Genomic DNA, 18,841 nt, shown 5'->3' with positions numbered 1-18,841 from the left:
AAAAACTTTTGTACTTAAGTACATATAAGTATCTGAATTACCTAAGTACCTACCAAAATCTTGTTTTCGAGCATTCATATAAAACGCACAGTGACACATAGGTAAAATTTTCAGATATCGTGACTTCAGTGACAATTATTGTTGGTTTTATTTAATAATGTTTATACTTAAACAAAAATCAATCATAATAATAATTATAATCAAATGTAATTGATACTTAATCAAATCGAGTTATACATTGAAATGTAGCAACACTGAGTTAATTTATTTTTACTCTGGTAATTCTTGTATACCCTCTCTTTGAACTTGAACGGACCTATACTTGCTTCCCAGTGTTTTACAAAAGAAAAATCAATATAATTATCTAATCCGCATATAATCTTTTATTCCACGGCCCTTAAATAACAAGAGGTTATGTGTCCAGCATTTTAAAAGTAATAGTATGGTCGTTGTAAAAGTGTAAATATTAAAATCAGTGTAAAGTGAAAGTGTCATAGTAAAAAATTGGTAACCGTTAAAAATGGACAAGTTTAAACAAAAACGGAACATTAGGCCTTTCGATGGTGAAAAATATAGTATATGGAAATTTCGAATGCGATCGTTGCTCAGTGAATTAAATGTGATTGATGTTATTGACAACGAAATTCCTGAGGTTCAAAATGAGGACTGGGTGAGCAACAATCGAATGGCGAAGAACATTCTAGTTGAGTATTTATCTGATTCGTATATTGGATTTGTAAATGACACAATTACAGCAAAAGAAGTGTTTGAAAATCTTGATTCGTTGTATGAACGTAAAAGTTTAGCAACTCAATTGGCTTTACGAAAAAAACTGTTATGTTTAAAGCTACAGGGTGACATGTCCCTAGTAAAACATTTTACTTTATTTGATGATTTAATCACGGAGTTGATTGCGGCCGGGGCAAAATTAGACGAGACGGACAAGGTTGCGCATTTGTTGCTGACCCTGCCTGGATCATATGACGGCGTTATAACGGCTATTGAAACTTTGTCGGAAGATAGCTTGACTTTGGTTTTTGTCAAAACCAGGCTGTTAGATCATGAAGTTAAATTGAAAAACGAAGGAGGTGACACAAGTCTAAAAGTGTTACATGTTGAGAACAAAGGTGAAACAAGCAAAAAACGGAAATTTAGCGATGAAAATCCTAATCATAACTACCCTCGGCAAAATAATAAAAGGTTCAAAGGAAAGTTTAAATCGAAATTCGTGAAATGTCATCACTGTGGTCGCAAAGGACATACTAAGAACGATTGTTATTACTTCAAGAGGAACAACAACCAGCAAAATAACCCGGACAGGCCGAGAACAGTTCAAAATGTTCAGTTAAATCAAGCATCGACGTCAGATGATTTCTCTGGATTTGCATTTATGGCCGGCGAGCACCTGCAAGATAATAACGCAATTAAACTGACATTTTTATTGGACTCCGGTGCATCGGAACATCTTATAACCAGGGATGATTTTTTTAATACTTGCGAAATATTAAGTACACCTGTTAAAATGTCTATTGCTAAAACTAATACATTTATTTCAGCAACAAAACGAGGCCATATCAATGTCGTCAGCAATGTCGGTGTTCCTGGTGTTTTGGAGAACGTGCTGTTCAGTCCGGAGGTGCCATACAACTTGCTGTCAGTCTCGAAGATGCAGAAGGCTGGCTGCAGAATAATATTCGAACCAGATGGTACCTGCTGCGTCATGAGGGATGGTGAGGTCATCATGAAAGGTAAATCTTCCCCGGGCAATGTAATTGTTGTAGATTTTGATCTGCCTGCTAGAATAAATCAGTCTGTTTCCCAAGTATGTCAAAGCAGTAATGATTCTTACAAATTATGGCACGAACGTTTAGGTCATATAAGTAAAACTAAATTCCTTGAAATAAAAGCAAATAATATGGTTGAAGACATGCAACAGATTGAAAAAGTAGTTCCAAATGACAACTTGTGCGAAGCTTGCATAAATGGAAAACAGGCGCGACTACCCTTTAATAAGGCTAAGGATAAAAGTTATGTTAAACGACCTTTATTTATTGTACACTCGGATGTCTGCGGTCCTATTACTCCACCGACAACTGACAACAAAAATTATTTTGTTTTGTTTGTTGATCAGTATACACATTATTGTGTCGTATATACACTAACATATAAATCAGACGTATTCTCAGCGTTTAAGGACTTTGTTGCAAAAAGTGAAGCAAAATTTAACCTCAAATTAGTAAATTTGTATTGTGACAACGGTGGAGAATATTTATCTACCGACATGAAAGATTTTTGCAAGGAAAAGGGTATAACTTATCATTTAACAGTACCTAGGACTCCACAGTTAAATGGTGTGTCGGAACGCATGGTGCGGACAATAACTGAAAAGGCTCGTTCTATGTTAACTGGTGCTAAATTGAATAAATGTTTGTGGGGTGAAGCAGTACAAACTGCTGTACACTTAATCAATATAACACCAACAAGGGCTTTAAAACAGTCTAAAACACCATATGAGATGTGGCACGATAAAAAACCTAGTATCAAAACCCTTAAAGTGTTTGGTTCAACTGTGTTTGTCCATAATAAAACCGGTAAAACTAAATTTGATGATAAATCTTGGAAAGGCATATTGGTAGGTTACGAGCCAAACGGTTATAAGGTATGGAACACAGAATGCGAAAAGTGTGTTACTGTCAGGGATGTTGTGGTAGATGAGACGAATTTTCTTGTGTCCAGGCCAAGGCCAGAAGGGAGTAAAATTGAATATTCCCAGGACAAAACTGATAGTGCCTTTGTGCCAAAATCAGTATCGCAAACGTCTCAAGATACACACGTTCCTAAATCAACGTATTCGAAAGTTGATGAGCAAGGCAGGCCAAGTAAAATTCGCAGATTAAATTCCAATGAACCACTTGAACCTGAGATAAACTCTGATACACCCGAGACACCTGTAAATAGTGATGAGTCGAACCTGAGTGCACCTAGGCGAAGTGATAGGCTTAAAGGTCGTACGCCTGTGTCATATAATGAAATTGATGACGATTATTTGTATAGTGTACAGTCGATCACAAGTAAAGTACCAAAAACATTTCATGAAATTAAAACCCTTGATGATAGGCCTCAGTGGGAGAAGGCAGTTAGGGACGAATTAAATTCATTAAAAATTAATGATACGTGGACACTTGTACCACGACCCGCGAATAAAAACATAGTTGATTGTAAATGGATTTTTACGATTAAAAGTGACGGATTTGGAAAGCCTTTAAGGTATAAAGCTCGTCTGGTAGCTCGAGGTTTTAGCCAAGAATACTTGACTGACTATAATGAAACGTTTGCACCTGTTGCTAGAATTGCTAGTTTTCGATTTATAATTAGTTTCGCTAATCAAAATAACTTGTTAATTCATCATATGGATGTTAAAACAGCCTTTTTAAATGGAACTCTAAAAGAAGAAATATATATGAAAGTTCCAGACGGTGTTTTAAATCAAAATGATTACGTGTGCAAATTAAACAAAGGTTTGTATGGGCTTAAACAGGCAGCGAGATGTTGGTTCGAGATCTTCGAGCAATCACTTAAGGAAAAAGGCTTTCAAAATTCGTCAGTCGATAGATGTATATATATTTTAGATAAAGGAGACATTAACAAAAATATTTACGTTGTACTGTATGTTGATGATTTGGTTATAGTGTGTGCCGATATTCAAACAATGAATGATTTTAAAAATTACTTAAAAACTAAGTTTGAAATGACGGATCTTGAGGACATCCAATTCTTTCTCGGTATAAAAGTAACACGGTACAGTGACACTATTACCTTAGACCAAAGTGCATACATCCAAACTATACTAAGTAAATTTAACATGAGTGAATGTAATCCCGTGTCTACCCCCACTGAAGCAAAACTTAACTATGAGGCATTAAACTCAAAAATAAATTATGATGCCCCTTGTCGTAACCTTATAGGATGCTTAATGTATCTAATGTTATGTACACGACCTGATTTGAGTGCTTCAGTTAATATACTAAGTCGGTATACAAATAATAATAATCAAGAATTGTGGCAATGTTTAAAAAGGGTACTTAGGTATATGAAAGGTACTATGGATTTAAAATTAACCTACAAAAGAGGTAGCTATAAAAACCTTTTAAGTGGGTATGCCGACTCTGATTGGGGAGGCAGTGATAATTGTGATAGAAGAAGTACTACTGGTTATGTATTTCAATTATTTGAGCAATGCACAATAACTTGGTGTACAAAGAGACAGGTTTCAGTAGCAGCATCATCTACTGAAGCTGAATATATGGCTTTATATGAAGCAGTTAAAGAAGCATTATGGCTTAAGTCTCTTGCAAACAGTATTAATTTAAAAATTACTGACCCAATCATTATATTTGAAGACAACAACGGATGTATAAGTATAGCAAATAATCCAACTTGCCATAAAAGGTCAAAACATATTGACATCAAATATCATTTCTCAAGGGAACAAATTCAGAATAATGTAATAAAATTAGTGTATGTTCCTACAGGTGATCAATTGGCCGATGTATTGACGAAGCCGTTGCCTGCAGTTACTTTTCAAAAGATGAGAAGCAGGATGGGTCTTGAATAAGTAATTATTGGAATGATTGTAAATTGTGTTGAAAATATTTTCTGTGATGATCATGAAAATAATGTGAATTTGATTAATTAATTGATGCAAATGGTCTGATTAGGTTTTACTGGGTTTTCCCTAATCCTTGCAACGAATGTTGGATCATAATGTAATTAATATATTTCCCAGCGTACACTCGGAAGTAATATATGGTCTCCGAATTAATGCTATATGTATGTAAATAGGTGATTCATTTTTGAGGGGGCGTGTTGGTTTTATTTAATAATGTTTATACTTAAACAAAAATCAATCATAATAATAATTATAATCAAATGTAATTGATACTTAATCAAATCGAGTTATACATTGAAATGTAGCAACACTGAGTTAATTTATTTTTACTCTGGTAATTCTTGTATACCCTCTCTTTGAACTTGAACGGACCTATACTTGCTTCCCAGTGTTTTACAAAAGAAAAATCAATATAATTATCTAATCCGCATATAATCTTTTATTCCACGGCCCTTAAATAACAAGAATTATTTCAATAAATGATAACACAAGATTAAAAAAAAACTGAAAAAGACCATGGTTTATATTATTGACTTGACGCGTCCGAAAATAGCTTAAGCATCTCTGAATTATCATGATCTTGCTAACGTGCTAGTTGAATAAATTAATTTGACCTTGGCAATGAATAAGATAAAGACCTTTCTAAATTTTATAATTACTCCCGACCAAGCATAACTCAATCCTTATTTCTTAGATCACAAGATGCATAATTGCTTGTACTTTTCTATAATAATCTAAGATTCCACTTGATCATTTTAGACCGGTTTGATACGCAGATTGATTAGGGAGATTCGGTTAAATGATGGCGAAAACAAGATGGGTCGAAAGTCATGTATGTCGTGGATGTAACTACGAAAACGGTGCCATTAAACGTATGCTGGGTCAGGCGTGTGTCACTCCGCGATTTCGTCGCTTTGCTACAGGTAGCTAAAAGTACATCCGTTCGGCCCCAATTTTGGGGAAAGCCATAAGCCGCGCGTGGCGCAGTCGCCACCTAGCGGCCATATCTATGCTGATCGTAACAGGCGCGTTTTGTTAGAGAGTGAGTCTTCTGTAGTTAGTACTATTATTTATTCTGTGGCTGGGTTAACACTTGCCATCAAGCCTCGATTTGTTTTCTGGATAAATATACAGTATTTAAAGTAGAAACAAGTAATATTTATTTATTGGTAAATGGTCACAATAATCTTATGAACGCCTGCGACAATAACAACATAACCAGTACATTTTTTATCCAAATACTGAATGTAGTAGGTATATCATGTCATGTCTTATCAAATGTCGTCCAGACGTAATAGACATGTACCTATAGTTCGCCTGAACTCTGAACAACTTCGTTTTATCTTAAGCAGTAAATTGCTTAAACAACCTAGACGAGGCTAGTGGCGATAATTGAAAACAGACCAAACACAACAATACAAATGTTGGTGTAGTTTTTGTATGTCCGTCCGTCGCGGATGGTCGGAGACGCCTAAACAGCGGAAGTGTATTGTAACAGTTGTATAGCTATTTGTCCACTTTCCGTATTAACGCGAGTTTAAACTACGTGTGCATGCAGTTGCAAAAGTAATTAAGCGGGCGAAGTGCTTAAAATAATCTGAACACTTTATGGTTAGAAAGCAAGAGAGTGTGCAGTGTGCAAATCGTTTTCACCACCTCGTCCGCCTAGTCACTTTAAATCTGGCCAATGTTTAAGTAAACGTTTTTCTAGGTCTTTCGTATTTTAATGAATCAAACTTGCATTTTATGGTAGTTATAAGACCTTTCCATAATGGGATATCTACTGAGCATGTTAGTAGAACATGGTACAGCAGTTCTTCTAACAATCTATGCTACTATTGTCTCCTCGCTGATGGGACAGAATAACAACAAGAAATAGTTGATTGACCCAAATACAGTTTAATCGACGTGCTAAAACATTTCACTTGATACTACAGAAGAGGACATGTATTATTTACCGAACATGCTTATACGGAGAAAGGGAAAGGTGTATGTTTATCAAAATACTTGTCTTCAGCTAATCATTTTTTTATTGTCATTTTACATTAGCGTTTTGTAGTTAGCTTTACAAATGTTTTTTAATAAAAGATATTATGAATAATGTAATGTAATGTCTGTAAACGTTTTAAAACACTAATCTTTCTCCACTTCTCCACTGTCGCCCTCTGTATTTAAATACACTTTTACTTTCAATCTTTATGTCGTTTCGAAATTTATTCAAATGCATGAATAAAGACGACGATAGCCCACAAAGATAACTGCAGAATGTCAAAGTGGTAAAACATACGCAATTTGATTGAAGTCCCAATTTCCATTCAGACCGAAAAGCTTACTGATGTAAATAAAGAGAGAATTTCTTAAGCGTGGGAGACTAGGAGGCCAATCCAAACTTACATTTTTATTTTAAATTGATGTCTTTTGTTATCATTCGCCCGTGCGTCTCGCTCGTGCCAACTGCCAGTTGTACGAACAACTTCGAGCGAAATGCATACGCGAATGATAACAAAATGATATATTTTTGGTGTCATAATGTACTTTCGGATTATGCGTGTGTTGACGTAAACATGCGAGCGGAGCCAAAATAAAGTTACGTTGTTAATTTTAAAGGTATTTTCATCATTTTTAGGGTTCCGTACCCAAAGGGTAAAAACGGGACCCTATTACTAAGACTCCGCTGTCCGTCTGTCTGTCTGTCAGCAGGCTGTATCTCATGAACCGTGAAAGCACAGTTGAAATTTTCACATTGCACAATTTGCACAATTTTCACGTCTGTCAGCATCAGCAGGCTGTATATCTCATGAACCGTGAAAGCTACACAGTTGAAATTTTTCTTTGCCGCTATAGCAACAAATACTAAAAACAAAATAAAATACATTTTTTTGCCGATTTTTTATGTAATGGTAAGAACCCTAGGGCGCGAGTCCGACTCGCACTTGTCCGGTTTGTCGCTAAAGCGTGATCAGATTTTCGGCCAAGTTTGCCCGTGGCTGCGTACTATATGGCAAAGCAGAATATACTGTCTATAGAACAAGAATAATATATAATAATAATAAGACACACAAGTGTATCGACCGTTATTATTGGATGATTGGTTCCGGTGTTTTCGCGACGAACGCGGACGTACGTGTCCGGTCGGTTCCGTGCGGTCGCGAGACACGACACTTGTAAATTTGATGTACGAGTAGATCAGCGGTTGAATGTAATGTGTGCTGTGAATAACGTTTATTTTTAGGCTTAAAGACTCGAGCCCTCAAGACTCGTAAGTCTTGAAGACTCGATTATATTTGAGAATTGTATTTATTTATTTTACGCGTATAGATGTAAAAAATCGTCTTTGCCGCCTTTGAGGCGTTAAGCCTCGAGAGTCTTAAGGGTTCGAGTCTTTAAGCCTCAAAATGAGCGTTATTCACAACACTAAATAGAAACCATGAATCCGTCTAAGCTAATTTCGCATCCATTCGAATAGAACAAAGTGAGAATATTTTCATGAAATATGTTATTAATGATGTCACACTTTGTCATTGCAAATGGCGTGCAACTTCAAAAAATGTTGTAATATCTATAACGTTTTTATATACTCTTGATATACAACATAAAAAATGTATTAATTACTACATAATATGTATATACATTATTGATATATTATATCAAATACCACCAAGGAGTGCCCTCGCTTAGTGACCGTTAGGCAGAGATGTACAAAATGGTTTTAAAAAAGCATTTAAATACAAAATGCAAAATACTTTTCAGATTTACTATTTCAAATGCAAAATACCAAATAGTTTTGCGTTTTGTATTTCAAATGCTAAATGCAAAATAGGTATTTTCAAAATACTTTTTCGAAATAAAATACCTTTTGACCAAATCTCAGATATTTTTATTTATTTTAGGTATTTATCATGACAAATAGAGACACAATGCCGAGCCGAACAAAAACGTCTAATAACATGGCACCTTATGCATGACATTTTGGTCATATTTATCAGTACGCGTATCAATAAATTCTGTTATGTTATTAATAATAGTCCGTCGGATCCTCTCTCTGCGGCCCTGACCACCGGCAGCTTGGGCCTTGCCCCGCTGCTGGCGGCACCCTATAGGTTAGGTTTTTTTATAATGTGTTTATAATATTTTTTATATTGTTTTTGTAAGTGATTTTATATTTTAATTTTATATACATATTGTAAAAAACCAACCTAAGAAGAGAAATAAATAAAGGAAATAATACTCACTTAAAATAATGTAAAAAACTAGACTAACGAAAAGAGAGCCATGGCTCCATTTTGTGACTTGTGTGGCCATTTATTTCGGTTGATTGTGCATCTAGTTCTTATTTTATTATTATTACACTTTTCTTTTATTAATAACAACTGGACTGGTATTGTTAAAAAGTGAAAAAAAAAACATCTGTTTTTATTTATTACTTATTACGCTTTTTAACAATACCAGGGGCCGATTTTTAGGGTTCCGTAGCCAAATGGCAAAAAACGGAACCCTTATAGATTCGTCATGTCTGTCTGTCCGTCTGTCCGTCCGTATGTCACAGCCACTTTTCTCCGAAACTATAAGAACTACACTGTTGAAACTTGGTAAGTAGATGTATTCTGTGAACCGCATTAAGATGTTCACACAAAAATAGAAAAAAACAATAAATTTTTGGGGTTCCCCATACTTGGAGCTGAAACTCAAAAAAATTTTTTTCATCAAACCCGTACGTATGTGTGGGGTATCTATGGATAGGTCTTGAAAAATGATATTGAGGTTTCTAACTAAATAGTTTGCGCGAGAGACACTTCTAAAGTGGTAAAAGATATGATGTACATTATCATGTAAACTTCCACCGAAAATTGGTTTGAACGAGATCTAGTGAGTAGTTTTTTTTTAATACGTCATAAATCGCCTAAATACGGAACCCTTCATGGGCGAGTCCGACTCGCACTTGGCCGCTTTTTGAATTTCGATCGCTCGATTTCGTCACTCGAAAATCGGTGGAAAACAGCGAGATGCTGATTTTTGAAATACGAGCGATATAAATTGTGAATTTAGTGGTATTGACCACTCGTTTTTGATTCTATTAGTAGAATTTACATGCCTAGTAGTGGAGATATTGCTGAACGAAATACACGAAATCGAGCGGTCGACTTTCAAAAATCGGCACCCTGGCGCTGGCGCCAGGCGCTAGCAGGCGCCTCTATCGGTCAAATTCGGCAATACAAGCGTCATTCGTTCATTTCATTTTGTTTGACTGGTAATGTTGGCTAAACTTAATCACAAAGTATTTTGCATTTTGAAATGAATATTAAAAATGCAAAATACATCTCGAAAAGTATTTCAAATAAAATACAAAATGTTTTTTACTAAAAGGCATTTAAATGCAAAATACAAAATAGGTATTTTGCATTTTGTATTTGCATTTTAAATAGAAGTATTTCAAATAAATCGCATCTCTGCCGTTAGCTGATATTATCTCCGTCGTTGCTACACAATACATCTCATTCATAAAAATATAAGCAATAAATAAATAAATAAATATTGGGGGACATCTTACACAGATCAACCTAGCCCCAAACTAAGCAAAGCTTGTACTATGGGTGCTAGCCGACGATATACATACTTATATAGATAAATACATACTTATATACATAGAAAACATCCATGACTCAGGAACAAATATTAGTGTTCATCACACAAATAAATGCCCTTACCGGGATTCGAACCCAGGACCATCGGCTTAGCAGGCAGGGTCACTACACACTAGGCCAGACCGGTCGTCAAATTTGTAATGTAACAAACACACATTTGTAATGTAACAAACATTTTGGTCACAAACTCCTAAACTTGTTATATGTTGTATTGTGTCTAACATAATAGCGCTTGTCAATATAAAATGCACAATAACTTTAATAAAAGCGTCAAGAAAAAAACGCCAGTGAAAGTTGGAGGTGTGGTTAGCAAATAAGCGGTTACTAAGCTTATATGACAAGCAGAGATGTGACTTATTTGAAATACTTGTATTTAAAATGCAAATACTAAATGCAAAATACCTATTTTGTATTTTGTATTTAAATACCTTTTGAAGAAAACTATTTTGTATTTTATTTGAAATAGTTTTTGGGACCTATTTTCTATTTTCAAAATACAAAATACTTTATAGTAGGTAATGTAGGTAGGAGTTACAATCTCTTCTGATGTTACAATCCTGGCAACTCTGTCATACTGTTGAATCTGTTTAGTAACGTCGCACATGACCACAAGCGTAGCGAGTGGTTAAAAAAGTGGAATCTTGAGTGTTGCGAGGGTTTCAAGGTACGAGAGGAGAACAAACTTTTCTGCCCTGATGAAACTTATCTGCACAAACGAGACGTTTTCGTCACACTAACGAGAGGCATTATACTAGCTGTAAAACATTACAAATCTAAATTAATGCTTTTAAAAATTGTCCGTTATAAACCATCATCCATCCATCCTTCCGGTTAATATGAGCAACCAACTAGAAATTTGCACTTTAGATAGAGGACTGATTGACACACTGTTTTCAAAGAATGAAGAGAGTCTTTTCAATTCGGATATTCTGAGTAATACTTTTTAATTCAGACTAGGTATTCACTATTTAGAGTACCTTTTATCGCAAAGTATTTGTATTTTTAAAAAGTATTTTGAAAATACCTATTTCGTATTTTGTATTTGAAATACAAATTCAAAAACTATTTTGTATTTTGCATTTGAAATAGTATATCAAGGAAGTATTTGTATTTTGTATTTAAATACTTTTTATAAAGTATTTTTCACATCTCTGATGACAAGCTTGCGTAACAAGTGTGGTATAAGGGCCGGATAAAAGATTTATACATTTTATAATAGTTATATAGAACAAGAATTGACATTGACATTGACAAGAGGAAAACGTATATTTGTTTACTCCGCAGAAAATAATTAAAATATCGTGCTAAATCAACTCAGTGATATTTTAAAACACATGAACTGAAGTATTAACACACAGTGCTATCTATTTGCGATTATATTTATACACGAGAAGCATCGAAACAATGAGTTATGACCATTGTCAATATCAACATATAACTTAAAAGCTTACGGATTTAAATCGCCTAAGCTTCTGTTCATGCTCATGTACGCATGTGTGATCAGCCAACGCGCATTTACATACACCAAAGAGAGCCACAGGAGTTATTCCGCAGCGGTCATTTACTTGCGCGACTACGTTCCTAACGGAGCTGGCAAAACGCTTTCCTTTTCAGCCGGACCACATTTCATGAATTCAAATGGAACCAAATCACACAAACCAGAATGGAAGTAATACAATTAAGTATATAACAGTACAAAAGTATAGATTTGTGATGTGAATTTAGAACGTTTTATCAGTTTGCAGTTGTGCAAGTACTATTTTCGTGGTATTTTGGGATTTTAAATTGCATCCTTTTTATATTTATGTTATAAGCACTGTTTTTCTTTATTTGTTGTCATTGCTGTGCCCCCTTTTTTATTCCTTTGCATTTAGAGATAGTATTGTTTTTTTAGGTCAGAGTGATTTGAAATTGTATATACATATTTGTATATGTTGCTATGCAAGCCGCATCCCAACCTACCGCAACATATTCGTGTCATTTATGTCCGAAATCGTTTCTAACCTCTAAGGGTTTGAACATTCACAAAACCAAGGCTCACCGCACCTGTGTTAGTCAAGATGATGTCCCACTGAACTTAGGTGGCGCGCTACCGCCTCATCATACCCATCCTTTTCATATACAGCTAAGCCAACTGAAGAACAACGTTGAGGTGGTTAAGCGGATCCCTCGCGGGGCTAGAATCGTCGTGGCAACTCACCTCGCACAACTGGTACAAAAGTGTTACGAGTCAAACTCACCTCAAGACTGGCATAACCTGCTTGTTTTTCCGTATACCATACTTCATGTTAAAGACGACGATCAGAATATATCATTGACGCAAAAAATTAAAAATAATTGCTCACCCCATTCTGTCCCGCCGGTTGTACGAGAAGACCGTCCGTCAACTTTGTATCGAAAAAACAAGAATATTGAAAATAAGATCAGTGACGGAGATCTGAAAGGTGCCGCTCGCCTTCTTTTCTCTAGTGATGTGTTGTCTCCGGATAACCCTGACACTCTATTGGCCCTGCAGGCTAAGCACCCTGCCGCTCCGGCAACCCCCTTTTTTTTTGATCCCCCAGTACCGCCAGAGTTATGCCTGCACATCAAAGACGTCGATGTTTACAACGCCGTCCTTTCTTTTAAAACTGGTTCGGCAGCTGGCTTGGACGGGCTGGCTCCTCAACACCTAAAGGACTTGACGTGCCCGTCTGTTGGAGATGCAGGTGTGCAACTCATCGCTTGCATTACTAAATTAATAAACTTTATGTACTCAGGTGGCGTCCACCCGGATATTGTACCCATTATATACGGAGCAAATTTAATTGCACTCACTAAAAAAGATGGAGGTGTACGGCCAATCGCTGTGGGTTCAACGTTTCGCCGTTTGGCGTCTAAAATAGCAGTTCGGTACATTTTGGCAAAGTTGCAAAAAATTTTTGAACCTGTTCAATTAGGTTTCGGGGTCAGGGGAGGCTGTGAGGCTGCTGTGCATGCCCTCCGGTCTTATCTGGAGGCTGGACAGTGTGAGGTTTTACTGAAAATCGATGTAAAGAATGCATTCAATTCTTTAAACAGAGATATTTTGCTTTCTGAGGTAAAATCTCACATTCCTGAAATATACAATTACCTACTACATTGTTATGGGGACCCTTCGAAACTAATGTATCATTCGCATGAATTGTCGTCCGAAGTCGGTTGCCAGCAGGGAGATCCCCTGGGGCCGGCAATTTTTAGTTTAGGGATAAACCAAATAATTAAAAATTTGTCATCAAAATTCAATGTATGGTATTTGGACGACGGGACTCTAGGAGGTGACGTGGACTCTGTACTGGTCGATCTTTCGTTGATAAACGATAAATTTAGATCCATCGGCCTAACTTTAAATTTCGATAAATGCGAACTTTACATTCCAGATTCCTGCGTCGTCGATGTCAATAGTTTAGTACAAAGGTTCAATCAGCTGGCACCCAATATTAAAATTCTCGATAGACGTACACTTTGCCTCCTAGGATCCCCAATATTCGAGGAAAGTTTTCCCGATTACATTCAAAATTCTGTATCAAAATTCCAGGATAATTCTCATCGTTTGCTCGAAATTAGTCCCCACTATGCACTCTCTATTATCAAATTTTGTCTCTTCATTCCAAAGTTAACATACGTGCTCCGATGCTGTCCTCTGTGGAAGAATCAAGATCTTTTATCGCGAGTAGATGATTTAATTAAAAATAATTTAGAGAGAGTCCTTAACATTAAGTTTAGTGACCGGTCTTGGTGTCAAGGGTCCCTTCCCATCAGGCACGGTGGCTTAGGCATCCGTACGATGTCTGGTGTAGCTTTGCCAGCTTTTTTGTCGTCGGTCCATAGTTCCTTGGGTCTCATAGGTAAAATCCTTCGCACAAACTATGAGATCTCGGGCTTGGAAGACGCAAAAAATGCATGGCTGTGTGCGTGTCCCGGTCAAGACATCCCTGAACATCCAGAGTCACAAAGAAATTGGGACGACCCAGTGTGCAAATTGGCTTTAGATACCCTTCTCGACCAGTGCGGCGGCGCTGCGGAAAGAGCTAGACTCTTGGCAGTAGGCACTAGAGAGGCTGGGCACTGGCTCCGCGCGCATCCTTCTCCTAAAATCGGAACTTTTTTAGAGCCCAACACGCTCCGGCTCTCGATTTGCCTCCGTTTAGGTATCCCGGTGTGTGCCCCTCATCGTTGCCCCTGCGGTGCGGACGTAGACCAGTTAGGTCACCACGGTCTCTCCTGCCAGAGGAGCGCGGGCCGCTTCTCCAGGCATGCCGCCCTTAACGACATCATCCGTCGGTCTCTTGCATCGGTCAATGTGCCTGCTCTATTGGAGCCGACCGGCATATTGAGAAGTGACGGCAAGAGACCCGACGGGATGTCTTTGATTCCGTGGAGTATGGGACGGGTGCTAGTGTGGGATGCAACCTGCGTAGACACGCTGGCCCCGTCACATCTCCACGGAACCTCTGTGAGGGCGGCAGCTGCTGCAGAGGCGGCCGAAAATGCAAAGGTGGGGAAATATCGCGGTCTCGGTGCCGAATATAGGTTTATTCCTTTCGGCGTCGAGACCCTGGGTCCGTGGGGTCCTGGCGCTCTGAGTCTCTTTGGAGACCTTTCAAAGAGACTCAGGGACGCAACTGGGGATCCAAGAGCTGGCAGTTACCTCGCTCAACGCTTCAGTCTGGCAGTTCAGCGGGGTAACGCAGCCAGCATCTTGGGGACCTTGCCGCAGGGGCCTTTTTTAGATTTAGGTTAGTTTTAGTTTAGTTTTATTTTAGAATAGTTTTTAGTTTGTATTTAGTTTAATTGTAATTTTAAGTTGTTTTTATTTATTGTTTTTTTTTGTGTCATGTTTGTTATGTTTTTGTTCAATAAATACTCTTCTTTTGTCAAAAATAGTTATAATAGGGACCTTTTGACGCCCAGGCATTTTATACAAATCTTTATTTTAGATTACATAATATGTTTCCCATTGAAATTCTTAATGCCAATTTGTTTGTATAGTCCGTCAACCAAATCTTGTCAGTAGCAATGTAAAGCAAACTAAAGTAGGGCAACACTCAAAGAGCAGTATTGCGCTAAGAAAAGCAGCAATGTACATCGAACCAAAAGATTTTTTTTTCCGCTGAGCGCGCCCTGCGTACGTCAATTCAAATTGTCACTCGCGGTTTATTGAAAAAATTTGAAACGGACGGACAATTTAAAAGCGATGTTAATCAAAATGATGAACAAATTTGAAGATATCAAAAACAACTCCCTATCGCAGTGCTTATATTCTCTTTGTTCCCTATCTATGTCTTCTAAGTTTACTAAAATAAAATCATATCAAAATGCAGATAATTAGATAGTGCATATATTTGTTATTTACAATATAATATGCCACTTGTTAATGTCAATTAGTGTACTCTTCTGGATGAATATGACATACCTGTGTAATTTTTTTGATTGGTATATATTGTACAATAGGATTACATATTAAAAATAAAATAACTGATATTTGGGTGTTTATTTAATTTAAAGGTAAATAAGATAAGGGTCACTTTAGCTTACACTATAATTCAGGTCATTAATTGAAAAAATATAATGAAGTTACCAATGTTACCGGGTCACTTCAACCAAGCATAATACTCTGTAGTATTCTATTGCATCTTTGTAAATAGTCACAACTGATTGCTGAAAATATTAGACATGTGGGCCTATGGACGGTTTCCAGGACACAATTTATGGTCTTGTTGGATAGATTTAGGCATACGTTTTAATTTTATTTATGCCTTTTAACCCTAAAACAAAAAAACTGAACATAATCTTAAAAGTTCGAAAGAGTTCTTCCAGTATGTACTTGTCATAACCTCAATTTTTAGTAATGTTTACCATCAACGAGCATGATTGTACAATGTAGGCCCCTTAGCTTTGCTTATTCTTATTTAATGTATTGGTATTTAATGGTGACAGCAGAAATATCTCTTGAAACAGAAACGATTCAGAATGAAAACCAAATGAAAACAAATAAGGTGACGGCTGTCGTTCACGATCCACATTCCACAGATAAAACACAGATGACACGCATTTTGGAATTATTCGAACACAGTGTTGCTAACCCGCGATTTTTCAAATTTGCCGCCTTTTACTACTGACAAGATTTGGTTGACGGACTTTATAACTGCAGTATATTCATTGCAAACCACTATAATGCTATCCTTTTAATTTATTTACGTCAAAAGAATTTACGAAAACGTATTTATAAATTTGGCACTGTCAGAGTATAAATAAAGTGCTTTATGTTTACGAAGACGTGATTGTCGATTTTTTTTTCTTTTACTAGGTAAATTATACCCTATACTCCCTATAGTAAAGGGAATTCAGAAAGAAGTCCTTCAGCTTTTTATATCCCCTGAATTTCGTGATGAATAAAGTTAGTCTTACATTAACTTACGCTCGTGATTATGCACACAGGAATGATAATTTCCGTGACAAAAACTATCATATGTCCTTCCCCAGGACCCAAACTATCTCCATTCCTTTCATGTAAATCAGGCGAGCGGTTTAATCGTGAAGAGGTAACAGAGACACAAAGAAACACTAACGCATTTTTAATATAGGACACTATATCTATATTAATTTTATCAACGAATTTTTGAACGCAAGTTTACCTATAGTGAGAAAGTTAGGTTTACCATTAATACCTACATCTAATATTGACCTACTACTGATATCGTAAATAATAATTTCCACAAAGCCCTCAATCTGCGAAATAGCGACCGCTTACTCGATATCGGCAAGGTTGAACCGTAATATCGGGTATTAGATGAGGCTGTACTTAATGAAAACATATAACTACTGTCTTTGACCGTAGTTAGCTAATGGCTAGTGATTTCGCTGTAGTAATAGGGACTCTAATGCTGCACATTTTAATATTCCTAGAACTTCTTGATGACATATACATTATATACCTGCAGCTACTTAGATCTTAATTAACCTCAAGGAGCGAAATTCACAAAAAAAATGTTTAGCGTATTCTTATTATATCAATGTTACATTGTAAAAAAATAATATGCCCAAATAAGTCTACAAACAATTTACGTGACAGACTCCATATTAAAATGAACTGTCATATTCGCTCCGTGCAAAGCGGGTGGTTGGGGAAGCCGAAACGATCGCAGCGCTTGATGTGGCCAATAATGACAAGATTGGTAACCGTGTTTCTGTCAATTCCCATACTTCTCAGTTATTTTAGCTTTATAATCATACTTACGATAAAAATGGGTCACGATCGCTATTGTGTGGTAAACTGCAATAATACTGGACGAAACAGTAATAGTAAATTTTATATACTTATTTTCAACGCCGAGCTAGATATTAGCCTTTTATACCATATAGTACTATTCCAGGCTTAACAACGTAATGGCTAAACATTTTATCTACTCTATGTCAACACAGAGTTTTTCTTGTATGTTAATAAAATAGTATGGCTAATACAGTGTACCAACATTAAGTGATTGTAATATTAGTTGTTGAAAGCCCATCAAAAGCACATTTTTGGCATGTAGGGTTATCTGTCGTCTGTCACAAGTCACACAAGTGTCACAACAGACATTGTGCCTATTAAGCGGGAGAACATAAATTTTTAACATAAAATGTGTTGATTAAAACCTGTGAAAAAGGTCAAAGTTTTTATAATTGCAAGCATCGTACGTATCCCCAGGAAGAGGATCACTAAGTGAGTCATCAAAACATAGTGAAACATGCGTTTTTTCATTGAAACAACAACGAAGGAAATTGACCGAATAATATAAAATACACAGATAATTCTTACTGTTTTCACTAAAGCAAAAACCAGGTCTATTTAACATTAAATACGAATAGATTCCGCACATTGTTAAGTACATTATAGTAAATATTTTTAAGGAATAATCTTTATTTTGTTGCGCTCGCTATTTAACAGCGCCGACCACGTTGCGAACGCTAGGCGGCGCTGCCATCGTGCACGGTGCCAATAGGGACCATCATAGAGGAATAGCGTCTCTTGGTCAATTCCATGTAAAAGTCTACCATTAAGTGGGAAAAAATATTACTGTTTCGTATGGTAAAACTTTAATATGGTGGCAAAACTGTTTGATATCGAGCATCCCTATAACGCCACTCCCTCAGGTACTCCGGAAGTACATTTTTTATTCAAAGAAGCTCAGCGCCCACAATTGGTAAGAATCGTGGTTTTATTTTTAGAAAAACCAATGTCAAAAAAACTAGTGTGACGTAAAGACCTTGGCCGACTGGTGGTGTGTGACGCAAAACAATGGACCTGACAGTGGGAGCAACGGATAAACAGTTTTACAACAAATTAAAATGTTGACATTGATCTGTTTCCGATTCATTACGACTACTTACACTTTGCTTTGTGTGAATGTGTCTGTTGCTTTTGCATGTTGCTGTTGCTTTGTGTGTGTTGGATGTAAGCAAAAAGGCAAATGTTTGGTCGAAAAGTAAGTTTTGAGACAAGTTATTTATTGTGTTGGAGCTTTCTTCT

General features: G+C 36.6%; 3 protein-coding genes and 1 long non-coding RNA gene across 4 annotated transcripts in view; 2 read left to right on the top strand and 2 right to left on the bottom strand.

Annotated features, from left to right (window-relative positions):
• LOC134654661 (zinc finger BED domain-containing protein 4-like) overlaps window positions 1–18,841 on the bottom strand; it is a 1,082,235-nt gene that overhangs the window by 314,805 nt on the left and 748,589 nt on the right. The gene's annotated exons all lie outside the window — the stretch shown is intronic.
• Window positions 1–18,841, bottom strand: part of LOC134654688 (uncharacterized) — a 403,600-nt gene that overhangs the window by 81,576 nt on the left and 303,183 nt on the right. The gene's annotated exons all lie outside the window — the stretch shown is intronic.
• LOC134654664 (protein kinase C and casein kinase substrate in neurons protein 1) overlaps window positions 1–18,841 on the top strand; it is a 229,612-nt gene that overhangs the window by 103,719 nt on the left and 107,052 nt on the right. The window lies entirely within an intron of this gene.
• The window catches only part of LOC134654659 (uncharacterized), a 191,823-nt gene continuing 185,224 nt past the window's right edge, over window positions 12,243–18,841 (top strand). The window contains exon 1 of the mRNA XM_063510129.1: window positions 12,243–15,083. Coding sequence (XP_063366199.1) covers window positions 12,251–15,073 — 2,823 coding nt within the window. The 5' untranslated portion in view covers window positions 12,243–12,250 and the 3' untranslated portion in view covers window positions 15,074–15,083. The remainder of the gene's footprint in view (window positions 15,084–18,841) is intronic.

This window comes from Cydia amplana, chromosome 15, assembly GCF_948474715.1.
Source record: "Cydia amplana chromosome 15, ilCydAmpl1.1, whole genome shotgun sequence".
NCBI classification, from domain to species: domain Eukaryota; kingdom Metazoa; phylum Arthropoda; class Insecta; order Lepidoptera; family Tortricidae; genus Cydia; species Cydia amplana.
The sequence above is the reverse complement of the archived record's forward strand: the minus strand, read 5'-3'. Positions and strand labels throughout refer to the sequence as shown.